The sequence below is a fragment of the Podarcis muralis genome, chromosome 4 (assembly GCF_964188315.1).
Source record: "Podarcis muralis chromosome 4, rPodMur119.hap1.1, whole genome shotgun sequence".
NCBI lineage: Eukaryota > Metazoa > Chordata > Lepidosauria > Squamata > Lacertidae > Podarcis > Podarcis muralis.
The window spans coordinates 28,387,211-28,403,094 of record NC_135658.1 but is presented as its reverse complement, the minus strand read 5'-3'; the positions used below and the strand labels follow the sequence as shown (position 1 = coordinate 28,403,094).

Genomic DNA, 15,884 nt, shown 5'->3' with positions numbered 1-15,884 from the left:
ATGGGGGAACATAAAAATGTTACAAGGAAAACAAATTTCACAAAAGGTGGGGTGCTGCAGGGTTCTGTCCTGGACCAGTTGTTCTTCCCATGTCTTTACAAATGACTTGGATGAAGGAATTGAGGGGATGTTCATCAACTTTGCAGATGATGCCAAACTGAGAAGAAGAAGAAGAGTTTGGATTTGATATCCCGCTTTATCACTACCCTAAGGAGTCTCAAAGCGGCTAACATTCTCCTTTCCCTTCCTCCCCCACAACAAACACTCTGTGAGGTGAGTGGGGCTGAGAGACTTCAGAGAAGTGTGACTGGCCCAAGATCACCCAGCAGCTGCATGTGGAGGAGCGGGGAATCAAACCCGGTTCCCCAGATTACGAGACTCTTAACCACTACACCACACTGGCTCAGAAGGGTAACTAATGTTGCAGAAGACAGGCTTGGAATTCAACATGACCTTAACAGATCGGAGAACTGGGTCCAAACTAACAAAATGAACTTGAATAGGGAGAAATGTAAGGCAGGAACAGCCAGCTGTACAAATATAAGATGGGGGAGAGGGACACCTGGTTTGCCAGTAGTCCATGTGAAAAGGATCTAGGGGTCTTATAGTAGACCAGAAGCGTAACAGTAACAGCAACAGAAAAAGCTAATGGCATTCTAGATTGTATCAACAGAAGTATAGTGCCCAGACCAAGAGAAGTAATAGTACTGCTCTTTTCTGCCTTGGTCAGACTACACCTGGAGTATTGTGTCCAGTTCTGGACTCCACAATTTAAGAAGGATATTGACAATCAGGAATGTGTGTAGAGGAGGGTCACTGAGATAACAAAAGTCTGAAAACCAAGCACAACAGTTGAGGGAGTTGGCTATGTACACCCTGGAAAAGAGGAGACTAAGAGGGGATACAATAGCCACCTTCAAATATTTAAACGGTTGCCACAGGGCAGATGGAGCAAGCTTTTCTCTAGCTCTGAAGGGCAGGACCTGAACCAATGGATTCAAGCTACAAGAAAGGAGATTCAGACTAAATACCAGAAGAACTTTCTGATAATAATAGCTGTTGAACAGTGGAAAAGGCTCCTTTGGAAGGTGGTGGGGTCTTCTTCATTTGAGGTTTTTAAGCAGAGGTTGAATGGTCATCTGTCATAGATGCTTTATATGAGACTCCTGCCATGCAAGGGGTTGGACTAGATGACCCTCAGGGTCCCTTCCAACTCTAGAGTTGGAATTCTCTGACTCTATGATGTCTTTCTTTTAAGCTAGTTTCCCCCTCAAGAAATGGTTTATGAATGGCTTAGATTTTGCTCCACAGGTAGCCTCATTACATGCTGTAAGAATTCCCATGACTTTAATATATGATTAAATACAAATTAAAAATAGTTATGCTTCCACTTATAGAGGACCTCTTTTTATTTGATATATTTTATAGCTTTTGCTATTTCCATATTTTATCAAACAGGCATCAGTAGGATATTTTCCATACAGTACTTGGGAAAATGTTTATTATGCAAATGATTCATAGTGAAACAATATTTCTCCCTCAAAACCAGAGTACTTTTCTCTTTTACAAGAGATGTGTATGTATGTGCCAAAATAAATATCAAGACTTTTGAGTTACACAGAACAGTTTTCTGGGAGAATACAGTGGAAGGATAGCTAGTTTCAAGGATATTTAGAGGACAGCTAGTTACATTTTATTACATTTGCATTCAAGGGTGGTCTATAAAAGTATTTAGCATTCAAACAGCAAATATTAATCAACAGGGTATATTTATTTGGAACCAATTTGTCAACCACTGTCTAGCTTAGATACATAAAAGGAAAAAGAAAAGTTGAGGAAAAGCTACAGCATGCCATTAGGAGGATCAACAGGGAGCCTGGAGATTACTTAAAAGTAACTGGAACAGAGGCTCAAATTAGATGTACGACACAGACTGAAAAATTGCAAAAAAAAAAAAAAAAAAAAAAAAAAAAAAGAGAGAGGCCAAAAGCATCTACTCATGATTTATTAGAGTTGGGGTGCTTCCCAATCCAGATTTAAATCATTTAAATTGGAACCAGTGAGGGCAGTGAATGCCCTATGTGAGTGTCTGGAGGCAGTTGGAGGATAGATTGCAGCTAACAGATATATATTGAATCCTGACAAGACAGAAGTATTGTTTCTGGGGAACATGGGGTGGGCAGGTGTGGAGAATTCCCTAGTCCTGAATGGGGTAACTGTGCCCCTAAAGGACCAGGTATGCAGGCTGGGGGTCATTTTAGACTCACAGCTGTCCATGGAGGCACAGGTTAATTCTGTCTCCAGGAGCGCTGGCTAACATCTGGTATGCAGGCTGAAATCCTACCTGCCTGTGCACTGTCTCACCAAAGTCATGCACGCTTTGGTTATCTCCTGCTTGGATTACTGCAATGTGCTCTACACAGGGTACCTTTGAAGGTGACTTGGAAACTACAACCAATCCACAATGTAGCAGCTAGACTGGTGACTGGGAGCAGCCGCCGGGACCACATAACACCAGTCCTAAAGGATCTATATTGGCTCCCAGTATGTTTCTGAGCACAATTCAAAGTGTTGGTGCTCACATTTAAAGCCCTAAACAGCCTCTGCCCCATATACCTGAAGGAGCATCTCCACCGCTATGGTTCAGCCTGGAAACTGAGGTCCAGCTCCAAGGGCTTCTGGCGGTTCCCTCACTGTGATAAGTGAAGTTACAGGGAGCCAGGCAGAGGGCCTTCTTGGTAGTGGCACCCACCCTGTGGAATGCCCTCCCATCTGATGTCAAGGTGATAAATAACTATACAACTTTTAGAAGACATCTGAAGGCAGCCCCTTACAGGGAATTTTTTAATGTTTGATGTTTTATTATGCTTTTATATTTGTTGGATTTATTATGATTAATATATTTGTAACAACAACAAAATATCCGTTCTGGGGGGATAGAAGGGTCAAGACTGAATGAGAAGTCCAACATTTCAGCCAGCATGGGACTGACCCCTTTTTTCTTCAACTGCCGTTTATTTATATGTAAGTATCTGTTGTGTGGTGGGACGCGGGTAGCGCTGTGGGTTAAACCACAGAGCCTAGGACTTCCTGATCAGAAGGTCGGCGGTTCGAATCCCTGCAATGGGGTGAGCTCCTGTTGCTCGGTCCCAGCTCCTGCCAACCTAGCAGTTCGAAAGCACGTCAAAGTGCAAGTAGATAAATAGGTACCGCTCCGGTGGGAAGGTAAACGGCGTTTCCGTGCGCTGCTCTGGTTCGCCAGAAGCGGCTTAGTCATGCTGGTCACATGACCCGGAAGCTGTACACCGGCTCCCTTGGCCAATAAAGCGAGATGAGCGCAGCAACCCCAGAGTCGGCCACGACTGGACCTAATGGTCAGGGGTCCCTTTACCCTTTACTTTATCTGTTGTGTGACTGATTTCCTACCGACTTTGCTGTCACAGTGGGTAGAAAACTATGCATCCCAAGAATTTACGGAATTATGTTTTAAAGTGATGCTTCTGATAGTACTGACTTTGTCATCAACTAATCCATCAAGACATCAATGAATTGTTGTTTTCTGAGACCCACGTTAGACTAATGCTAGAAAAGAATTCCAAGAAGCTCAACACTCCTACTGCTAGCCCTCCAAATTCAAAACCTGACAGTAACAACTGTTCAGTTTCTGTTAATTGGTTCTCGTGGGAAACTTGCAGATTCTAGCTTCTCACAATTAACTCAAGGTGGTGTCAATTTACTCTTGGCAGAAAGCCCAGGTCTGCTTGACCTAGAAACTACTCACTCTGATTGGTTAACGACCAGCACTCTGCTCTGTTATCAAGGGATTGCTAGCTCAGTTTGAGGTGAGGTGTTGTTAGGAGTAGAAGTGCTGTGTATGGTTATGAGAGAGAGAAAGAGAGGATTTATTTTGTTTTGATTTGTATGCAGAAACTCTGCTGGTTTTATTTTTTCCTTTTTTAATAAATCCTGTAAATAGTTCTTCTGAGTCTAGCTGACTAGTCATTACTGCCGCAACTAGCTTCTTCACTGTGCAGGAAAACTCTGCTACGTTTGGGCTAAAGCCAATAGGGCTATGCCTGACACTTCAAAGTTCCATGAGGTTATGGGCATTGTGCTGCCAGCCTGAGTTGCGGTGGTGTCAGCATCAACGGCGTTGGTTCCAGTAGTTCCAGAGGTTGTTGTTCCTGGCTGGTTCCTGACCGTGGTGAGCTGGTGACGCAGTGGACACAAGGACAACAGCTGCAGCGTGTGAGTGCTGGGTGCTGTGGTTCCTGTTTTCTCTCTCGGTGGTCGTGAGTAGCTGGTTCCGGGTTCCAGGGACATCGCTCTCAAGATGGCCTCACAACCAGTTCAGATGGCTTTTGAGCGTCTGAATGACTCCAATTACTTGCTGTGGTCGGAACGCATGCAGGCAGTGCTGCAGAGGGATCGTCTCTGGCAAGTGGTGAGTAAGTTTCCTGCGAAGCCTGATGATGAAGACCTCGATAAAGACCAAAGAGCAAGGGCCACAATTGTCTTGGGGCTGGAAGATTCCCAGTTGCCGTATGTGAGGGGAATCAAGACAGCTAGAGGTGTGTGGCAAGCACTTAAAGAACTCCATATGCGTGAGACAGCGGTTTCCAAGCTGTTCATTCGCAAGGCATTGTACAAGGCAATGTTACAGCCTGGGGTTACAATGCAGGAACACCTACACAGTTTACAGTTAAAGTTTGCTGCGCTACAGGAAAGAGACTGTGCGTTAGACCAGCAGGAGAAGGTGGCTATTATTTTGAGTTCTCTCCCGGAAAGCTGGGATAATTTAGTTTTGTCTCTAGAAGGCATGCAGGAGCATGATTTATCAGTCAGTTACGTTACTGGGCGTTTGATTGAAGAATGGCAGAAGAGGCAAGAAAGGTCGTTGGCTGCAGAGGCTTCTACAGACGGGCGGTTTGGAAGGAGTTCTCATGCCGTGCCAGAGGTGAAGCAAAAGCAGCGTACCGGTGAGGAGTCAGCGTTTGCTGTTAGGCGTTGTTTCCGATGTGGGTCCTCAGCGCATCTAAAACGACAATGTCCGGAGTTGGTCAAGTCTCAGTTGCCGGTGCAGGAGCAGAGACGAGATCAGCAGCAGCAGCAGCGTGAAAAGAAGTTCTTCAAACGAAAACAGTCGGCTCAGCTGGTGACCGGCGAGGTCAAGATTGCTGATGAGAAACAAGCGGTCTGGGTGGTCGATTCGGGAGCATCTCGCCACATCGTGAATTCAGATGAATTGTTTGTTTCCAAGAACTCAGCACAGCGCAGCCAGGTGGCTCTAGCAGACGGAAGTACTTCCGAAGTGATTTCGGGGGGTGCAGTTTTTGTTCCTTGTCTTCGTGAATGCCTGCAAAATGTACTTTGTGTGCCGTCATTAAGGAGCAATCTGATGTCTGTAGATTGTTTGCTAAAAGCTGGGTTTAAAGTGTATTTTGAAGGAGACAGTTGCATTATTAAGAAGGCTGGTGAGATTTTAGGCACTGCTAAGTCAGAGGGAGGCTTGTTTTGGCTTAAAGCAGGATCTCAAGTTGCAGCAGTAGTCAGTAAATCTCAGCCTGCAGTGAATAACAAAGCTATACATGACAACTGTGTGCACTTATTGCATAGGAAAATGGGGCATGCTTGCTGGAAAAGTGTACTAAAAATGTCTGAATTGGCTGATGGGGGTAATTTAAAGAGTTGTAACAAGTACCTTGATTGTAATGTTTGTAAAAAGGTTAAAACCCACAGAGTCTCTTACCCCAGAAGTGACAGAGTTAGTGAGGCACCGCTACAGCTGGTTCACATGGACGTAATTGGTCCATTTGCTGTAAGCAGGGGTGGATCACGCTTTTCACTAACAATTGTGGATGATGCCACGCGTTACTCCTGGGTTTTTCCCATGAAGAATAAGGGTGACGTGTTCACTAAGTTTAAAGGCTGGGTGGCATCTGTGGAAAGATTTCTGTCCATTAAACTTAAAAGGATTCAGACGGACAGAGGTGGCGAATTTATGTCAAATGCCTTTAAAGATTGGTTACAAAAGCGTGGCATTGGGCATAGAAAAACGAACGTTTTCCCCCCAGAGGAGAATGGCGTTGCAGAGCGAAAAAACAGATCTTTACAAGATATGATGTTTGCCATGCTTGAGGATGCTGATTTGCCCATGTCTTATTGGGGGGAGAGCATGCTCACCGCGTGTTATCTCCAAAATAGGCTCTTTCATCAAACAATAGGTACAACCCCGTACTTTAAATTGTTTCAGAAAAAACCCAAAATTGACCATTTGCATGTGTTTGGATCAAAAGCCTGGGTATTAATTCCGAAACAAATGAGGAAGAAGGGAGATCCTAAGACCAAACAGTTAGTGTTTGTGGGTTACCAGGAGCTGGGAAAAGGTTTCCGCTTTGCTGAAGGGACAAATGGCATTGTGATCTCCAGGAATGCCAGTTTTTGTGAACATAGTGGCTGGGAGAGACTACATGCCAATACTGAGGTTTGGTTTGAACCTTCCCAGGAGCTTCATGACTCTGAAGGTAGACACAGAGAATCAGAGTCCAAGGGGGAGGAAAGTTCAGATAAGAGCTCTCAAGAAAGTGGAGTTAGCCAAAGACCAGTTGCTAAGCAACAAAAGAGAGGTCGTAGTTCTGAGGAGGAAAGTGGGTCAGAAGAAAAATTTTCTCCCAGAAGATCTAAAAGACAAAACAAAGGAGTGCCTCCGGTGCGTTTTTCTCCAGATACTGCAAATGTGTTTAGTGTAAGTGCAGAACCCAAGAGTTTTCAGGAGGTGTTAAAGTTACCAAAAGAGGAGGCAGAGCTCTGGAAACAGGCAATGGAGGAAGAGATGTCCTCTCTGAATGAGCACAAGGTCTTTACACCAGTAGCAGCGCCTGAGGGGGCAAAGATTGTAGGCTGCAGGTGGGTAAACAAACTAAAAGGTTTGCCAAACAATTGTCCAGTAAGTTCAAAGTGAAAGACTTAGGCCCGGTTAGGACATATCTAGGGTTGGAAGTGTGCTGGGCCCAAGATGGCAGCTGCCTAATTAGTCAGCAGAACAAAGTTAAACAACTACTGACTACATACAGAATGCAGGATTGCAAAGGGGCAGCGGTGCCTATGGATCCAGGTTTCATAAAAACACTTCATATAGATGAGAGTCCTGAATTTGAGCATCCTGATGTATATCACTCTGTAATTGGAAGTTTATTGTATATAGCACAGTGGTCCAGACCTGATATTAGCTACGCAGTAGGCATATTAAGTAGATTGGTCTCAAAACCCACACTAAATGCCTGGAAAGGGGTAAAACAAGTTCTGAGGTATCTGAAACAGACAATTAGCTATATGTTACAATTAAATTCTTCAGAGGATGAAATGTTGAGTTGCTTCTGTGATAGTGACTGGGGAAATTTGCCGGATAGAAAATCTGTCACAGGACTAGTCATAATGGTCGGTGGAGCTTTAATCAGCTGGCGGTCACGCAAGCAAGACGTTGTAAGTGTGTCATCAACGGAATCAGAGTATGCCGCATTGAGTGAATTGTGCAACGAGGTGATTTATTTCAAGCATTTGTTAGCAGATTTAAATGTAAATTGTGGAGAACCAGTACAAGTTTACATTGATAATCAAGCTTGTATAACCTTAAGTAAAACAGAGGGTTTCAAATCGCGTTCCAAACATATCTCTGTAAAATACCAAAATGTACGTTGCTGTGTACAAGACAATATAATCACCTGTACTTATGTATCAAGTGAAGAAAATGTAGCAGATGTGTTAACTAAACCATTGGCAAAGGTAAAGAACAAGCAAATGTGCAAGGGTTTAGGTTTGCTGGAAAAATAATCTCCTACATAGGTGTATTTGATGTTAATTGTTCAGCAGAATCTGTGAGGGGGTGTTCAGTTTCTGTTAATTGGTTCTCGTGGGAAACTTGCAGATTCTAGCTTCTCACAATTAACTCAAGGTGGTGTCAATTTACTCTTGGCAGAAAGCCCAGGTCTGCTTGACCTAGAAACTACTCACTCTGATTGGTTAACGACCAGCACTCTGCTCTGTTATCAAGGGATTGCTAGCTCAGTTTGAGGTGAGGTGTTGTTAGGAGTAGAAGTGCTGTGTATGGTTATGAGAGAGAGAAAGAGAGGATTTATTTTGTTTTGATTTGTATGCAGAAACTCTGCTGGTTTTATTTTTTCCTTTTTTAATAAATCCTGTAAATAGTTCTTCTGAGTCTAGCTGACTAGTCATTACTGCCGCAACTAGCTTCTTCACTGTGCAGGAAAACTCTGCTACGTTTGGGCTAAAGCCAATAGGGCTATGCCTGACACTTCAAAGTTCCATGAACAACTTCCCCGATTGCGGCTGTTGCCGGCTAAAGTGTAGCACATGCTCTACTTACTATGCCATTTCCAAGGATAAGAAAGAAGTACTCTTTTGTAATAGCCTCTAAGTGCAAAGAGATAGAGTTACTCAAAGAAAATAAAACAAATCAAAGAGGCAAGATGATGTGATCTTTTCTCAGTAAGAATGAGCATGACTTTTTAGAGGTTTGTACAGAAAAGACATAGGATAATATGTTGACATTTCTATAACACATTGTGGTAGATTATATAAAAATAGCTTGTATTGGAAGTGGATTAAATTAGCAGGCATCGGAGAAACCAGCCTATTAGGCATACCTTTTCATGCTACAATTTGTCATTTCTAGGCCAGTGCTTCCTTTGCAAAAGATAAAATTATTGCTTGCAACACTGAATCTTCAGTTCAGCAAATATGAAAAAAAATTGTTCAGTTTTAAACATATGTCAGAGTTTCTATTTCTCACTATTGGTTATTTCTGTATACCCATTTGTGTGTTTTTTGCTCTCATGCAATCAGTAAATGGTGTACTTTCCCTTAAATTAATGAGAAAATTCAACTGCCAGTCGTACATTGTTAGCTTTAAGCCAGTGTGGTGTAGTGGTTAAGAGCGGTAGTCTCGTAATCTGGGGAACCGGGTTCGTGTCTCCGCTCCTCCACATGCAGCTGCTGGGTGACCTTGGGCCAGTCACACTTCTTTGAAGTCTCAAAGCCCCACTCACCTCACAGAGTGTTTGTTGTTGGGGAGGAAGGGAAAGGAGAATGTTAGCCGCTTTGAGACTCCTGAAGGGGAGTGAAAGGCGGGATATCAAATCCAAACTCCTCCTCCTCCTCCTCCTCCTCCTCCTCCTCCTCTTCTTCTTCTTCTTCTTCTTCTTCTTCTTCTTCTTCTTCTTCTTCTCATCTTTTAACTTGGACTCAATTTTTAATATTATAATCCTGATCTTTGAGGATAGTACTATTTTATTTATTTCAATATTTCAGTGTAACAGAATCTGATCACCCAGGATAAACAAAGCTTCAAAAATATGTAAGGAGGGAAAAAAAAAACACAACTATGTGGGGAACAGACAGTTGCAAGTTGGATCCAAAGTTGCAACAGTGGAAAAGGTCCCCCCAACTTGTTCAGGAACATCCCCATATCTTCCAGAAGGGCCTGGGAGGCAGAGCAGAGGGAGCAGAAGATGGAGGCTTCTCCTTGTACAACTTGCCATTCACTATGTTATGCAAAAGTTACCCTTTTGCAAAGTAGTTTTGAACAGGTCAGCTGTCTTATCTTCAGAGACACAAAGATGTTTTTTGGCTGTGGACACCGAAAGAATTCGGAAAACTGTTCAACTTGAACAAGAGTTTTACTCAAAATACACCAGGAATTAAAACATATGGTATTTTCCTGTACTGCTGCTGTTGTCTCCCAGTCATAACTTCTAGTTCATTTGGAGTAACAAATCCCAGCGATGGAAAAATGTTGCCAATTTACCATCCTGCAAGACACGAATCCAATTTTCTGCCACAATGAGCATTTCATGTATCCAATTGTATTTTTAATCTACCCTTTGAGAGATGTTTTTAATTTACTGTTACGTTGCTTGGATTTCCTGTACGACAGGAAAATATTGCATTGACTCATAAATGTTCATGCTTTTTGTTTCACTTGCAAACTGCACACTGCCTGTTAGCTCTGCAATAGTGACTTTTGAACAAGTTGACTTGTAAAGCAACGTACGGTTTAGCTTCATCTAATTCCGAAATGCATACCTTATTAAAGTGTCATCATCCACAATGACTAACCAAGGTGTTGCAGCAGGGCTGTGCTTTAGAAACCTTTCCAAAATGGCAAAAGTCTTCCCACAATGACCTAGACACGAAACACAAAAAAGCAAAGGAATTCAATAATTAGACATATAGTGTGATGATTATAAAAATCATTCTTAACACTTCAAAATAATCTTTGCCATGTGTTCAGATTAGGGCTGGGTTGCACCTTTATCCCCATCATTTAGATATATAAATATATGGATTTCCTGCAATAAAGAGTATGACATAATTTGGAGGCATCCCAGCCTGTCAAACTCTTGCCTGCTGCACCTTACCATGCCCCTTCAGCAGTGGGCATGGAGGGCTTGAGGAATGCAGGGAGTGGGCACAGGAGGACTCTATGCCATGGAGTAGGTGTGTATGCAAAGCTGACCATTCTTGCTCACTTTTGATATCCAGCAATTTCAAAGGGGCATCTAAAACTAGACTCAAATCACGGTGGTTCTTAGGTCTCCCTTTCTTTCCTCAATCCTTTCCAAATTTGTTTTTTCCTTGGTCCTTGGGCTTCTTCCTCTCTCAGCCTCTTTACACCTATCAGCTGATTTCTCTCCTTCTTTCTTTCAAGCACCTGCCTCCTTCCACCTTTCTCCTTAGTCTTGTTCAGTCAGAAGGCAGAATTTGCAATCATGCAAACAGGTATGGGAAGAAGGAGGAAACTGGTGTCCTGAATGCTGATTTCACAAAGGCAGGCAGATGAACAGAATGGAGGGCTGCTATTTTCACACCGCACTGATTCATGATGAATGTATGCAGCAGCAGCAAAAGTAGGAGGAATTTCCCCCTCTGCACTCCCAAACTGGTAGAGCACTCGCTGGTGCTGCCTCCAAATGAATCGCACTGTAATCAGTCCCACGAAAAGAGTCTTGTCTTTGTGCCTCCTTATCTCACTGGCAGACTCACAGGCCACCTCATGGGAAATAAATTAGGCAGCTCATCATCTTGTGCAAATTCTGTTATGAAAACACTGTATAACTCATGCAAAATAATATCACATCGTGTTAAAACTTACCTCTATCAGTATTTGGCACTCCTAAATCAACAGTGGGTATTGAACTTTCTGCATAATCACTGTAGTATTCAATAAGAGCGGCCTCTTTTTCCCAGGTCTGCTTTACAATAGGTACTGGGGGGAAAACAAGCATACTGACACGCTGGCAAAACAGTGCTTACAGATTTGAATTTATGGCAAACTGAAATTGGACGTCAGGGTGTTTCTCAGCTTACCAACAACTGATATTCACCCATCTTCTCTCCTCCCTTCTCAGTGCACTATGGTTACCAGTTTTTTGGGGGGTGGGGGAAGGATATGAAGCTAACTAAACTGTTCAGATGTGGTGAGACAGACATAACAGGAAATTATGGTTAAGTAATCCAAAAAGCCTTCAATCTCAGAAGAGAGGAGGGAAAGGATGGCATAATGATGGCTCATGCAGGCACAAGATTCATATCTGGGCTTAATATGCTGAGACGTGTATATCTGAACCAGGTTATTAAGTAATAGGGTAACTGGAGGCAGCCCTTTTAGGCCAAAATTAGATGTTACGGCACATGTGGCTGCTACTGAAAGCAGCATCCCCATTTCTGTTACCCCAAACACCTAGGAATACCAAATGCACCTCATGACGTGATGGTGTCACAAGGTTCCCTTTCATTGGTTGACACCTGCGGGCAAAGAAATCTGTAATGCATTTTGAATTACCGTATTTTTCGCCCCATAGGACGCACCGCCCCATAGGACGCACCTAGGTTTTTTTGGGGGGGGGGAATAAAGAAAAAAAATATTTCCCCCCCAGGCGCGAAGCAGGGGGTGGGCTCCGCAGCTCACCCCCTGCTTCGGGATGCAGGCTGCCGCCCCAAGCCTTGCGCGCCCGGCGGGGCCTCCCGCCGGACGTGTGAGGCTTGCGGATAGCTTCCTGAAGCCTGGAGAGCGAGAGGGGTCGGTGCGCACCTACGCCTCTCGCTCTCCAGGCTTCAGCGAAAGCCTGCATTCGCCCCATAGGACGCACACACATTTCCCCTTCATTTTTGGAGGGGGAAAAGTGCGTCCTATAGGGCAAAAAATACGGTACTAGTGACCATCAGAGGATAAGCAGGGAGAGAGAGATGGGCTGCTTTGTCAGCAGCCAGCCATATGTTTAGTTTTAAGTTTAGATGATGGGAATGGCCCTACCCTCCTCCCTGCCAACATACTGGAGACAGATTTGTTACCAACCAGGGCTGAGCTTTTTTTCCTGTTCTGCCCCCTTGTCCTAGGAACCACTATGTGTGTGTAGCACCTTCTGTTGGATAAGTATGTCTCACAGTCTCCCGCCCACTCACCTAGGCTTTTCTTGGAGGTGAGGAGAGATTCTGTTTTTCCTTGAGCAATGAAATACACTGTATGTACCATGTAAAATCCTAAGCAGGCACAAACGATTTCTCCCTCACAAAAAAGGAAGGAGGCTCCTGGCAAATTCAGTCTTGGTCATTCAATACATCTACCAAAATTCAAGGGTGTGTCAAAACATACAGCAGAAAAACCCCCAAACCCTGTATTTTCATAGAAATAAATGGCCAACCGGCATGTTGTATGGATATAATTTTGAGCAGCTAAAAAAGGAAAAATGGCTTACCAGAAGAGCTCCTTTTTCAAAAGAAGCTCTTGAAAGCTAGCATCCATTAATTTTTCACTTTCCTGAGAAAGATTACCCTCCACTGGGTAACACTGGAAACTATGAGGAAAGTTCAAGTATTTTCCTCAGTCCTCAAGGTGTTACATGATAGTGAAAGACTGTGAATCTATAGCTTCATTTTCAACTTGCCTTTATCATTTTGGCTGGCTAGCTGTAACATAGGAGTCTATTTTTTGTCTTGTTTTAATCAACACCATTTTTTTAAAAAAATCACAAGAACATGAACACATTTTTCTACAAACTCCAGTTGTAGGATGCTCATTTTCTTGCATCAAAAAGACAAATTGTATGCAAAAGTTAAACCCATGCAACTTTAAAGTTTGATTATTGGTAAGCATTTAGAAAGGTTATTAAACAATGCTTCATTAAAATGAGCCACAAAATTAGTTGAACACTTAACCTTCTTAAGTTATGTTCTTATATTGCTGCACCGCATAAGAGGGCAGTATATAAACTGATATAAATTAAATAAAATAAAATTCTGAAAATGTTACAAAACCTTCCACTTTCCCCAATCACATTACTTAGGATTGTCTGAATTAATATGGGCAATGATTAAAGAAACTGAGCTATGGTTTAGAATGATGTCTGAATTGACTACAGATGGTTTGCAATTAGCCAGAAAAGTAAACTCTGGCCAGAAAGGCAAACTCAAAAAGTACCGTATTTTTCGCTCTATAACACGCACCCGACCATAACACGCACATAGTTTTTAGAGGAGGAAAATCCGTAGGCATGCCACCCGTAGGGATTTCCTCCATAACACGCACAGACATTTCCTCTTACTTTCTAGGAGGAAAAAAGTGAGTGTTATGGTGCAAAAAATACGGTAATTCTGAAAACTCTGGTTTGTGCTACAATTTTTTTGTATTAATAGGCTAACCACGGTTGCAACTGTTGCCTTCTCTCAGCAAACTTGGAGCTACTACATTCAAAGACCCGAGTTTAAAAAAAACACCCAGAAAACAGAAGCAAACAAGCACATTTAAATTTACCTGCATATTTGGAAGCTCAAACTTTGCTCGAGTTCTAAATACATTGGTTAGTGGAAACCACTGTTTGATGCAATGCCTCAAATGAGCCAAAGACTAGGTACCAAAGCATAATGGTGGTTTTTCTACAGCAGATTCAGTATTACACATGAGCATAAATTAGAACCTTAAGTAAACAAATTTGTTGATGTCTCTTATTTTGTTTAAATAATAACCACTAATATGTTTAACCAACTAGGAGTTATAAATGTATAAAGTTTAGGGATGTTTTAAGATTGCAATGGTATTTTAATGAAGCAGTAGTACTGTAATTTTTAAAAGTTGTTTTGGTAATTTATTGCAGCTAGATTAAACTGCACTATTAGTTTGATTATATTTACAGATTTTGGCTAGATTTTATGCTTTTGTTGACTATGTATTTTGCATACCACTTGGTAACATAGCAAATTTGATAGCAGGAAATTTGCTTGCATGCAGTCCAGGGAACAAAAGCTATTTAGCAAGGACATTTTTTAGACTTTTCTTCTAGAAGATCATCCATCTTGAGTACACATTTTATACAAGTACTTTCAGGACTGCTATTCATTTTTTTTCTGCTTTCGTATAATTTCATCTAGGAATGGCTCTTTACACTCAAACTAGAATGCTGTGTGGATGTTGTAAAATTTAATTCACCACTGCATGGTTCTGGAACCTGCAACCTGGGAATGTCTGTTCATTTATTTATATTTATATCCCACTCTTTCCTCCCAAGAGAGTACGTGGTTTTAACCTACCCCCAAATTTATCTTCACATTTGATCTCTGAGATAGGCTGAGAAATAGTTGGCCCAAAGTCACTCTGTGACCTTCATGACTGGATCACCACTTGAAATTGGGCCTTCCCAGTCCTACTCCAGTGATTGTAACCACACTGGCTCTGCTTGCCTTGTACACACATTATAATTTATCATTATGTGCTATTATTATATTATCATTTAGCTGCCAGGTTATCTGTCTTTAAAAAAAACACACACCAAAAAACAAACCCCAGCTTCTATGACCTTTTATGGCTTGCCTTTATTACCCTGGACTGCTGTTTTATTCTGGGTTTAGTGGCCTTGTTTGCATGCCATGGTAAAATATAAAGCATGGCTTGCTGTGCATGAGTTAATTGCTCCAGTTTTGCTTTGCCCCGTGCCTTTTGGCTTGTGCTGGGAGGAAGCAAATTACCCCTGGAAACATCAAACAAGGGATTACTATTTGTTTCACTTCTAACGAACTACCATAGGAGCCAGCTCCTAGGGAATGAAGCCCTTTGAGGGGGCCCCAATGTGTTTCTTTGAAGGGGCCATACCCCTTCAATGTTCAGAAGGCATTTGGCTTCGCCCCCTGGCTCCTTAGGATGTCACATGACATCAGGAGGTCGCATTGGGCACCTTCAGTCAAGCTGAGAAGGTGGCACCTCTGCAAACTGCGACCTGTAAGTCAAGAACAACCCTTGGCTATAGATTGTCATTTGTTAGGAGTGAAGCAAATCACAGTTCCTGGTTTGGACAAAACAGAGTAAGCTATGGATTGTGGTTGGTTTCTCCCCAGCACAAACAGGGAGGAACAGAACCTCCTAGCTTGGAACATTTATGGCAAATCATTCACTATTGTTTACTATGATGCGTGAACTAGGCCATTGTGGCATTCTTTATCTTTATGGTTTGGGGCACCATGTTCTAAGCACGGCTCCCAAAAACGCATGACCACAGAGCCCCAAAACACATGGGGCTGTGATATTGCATGAGGTTGCGACCCCACACGTTTTGCCTAAAACACACATTTTGAGGCTCCTTCATCTCACATGGGTCATGTGACTCATCCAGAAGCAGGGCCATGTCCCGGATTCTAAGGTAAACATGTTGGAGTGCATGCAATTCATTGCTCAGGAAAGAGTACCAGCTACCACAGTGAAAAACATTCAGGCTACGGATTCATGGCCAAACTACCAAGGGCTGCGTTGAGCTAAATCAGTGAGTGCACAGAACAACTTCTGTGAGCCAACAGAACTTCAAAATTTGATTTCTGAAGAT

The 15,884-nt window shown here is 42.6% G+C and overlaps 1 protein-coding gene across 7 annotated transcripts in view; it reads right to left on the bottom strand.

The window, feature by feature from the left end:
• Positions 1–15,884, bottom strand: part of B3GLCT (beta 3-glucosyltransferase) — an 88,882-nt gene that overhangs the window by 12,469 nt on the left and 60,529 nt on the right. For all 7 annotated transcript variants that reach the window (XM_077927120.1, XM_077927118.1, XM_028726450.2 and 4 more), the window contains 2 exons: positions 11,171–11,284; positions 10,102–10,201 (listed from right to left, as the gene is read on the bottom strand). In XM_077927120.1, the coding sequence (XP_077783246.1) occupies positions 10,102–10,201; positions 11,171–11,284 (214 nt within the window). The remainder of the gene's footprint in view (positions 1–10,101; positions 10,202–11,170; positions 11,285–15,884) is intronic.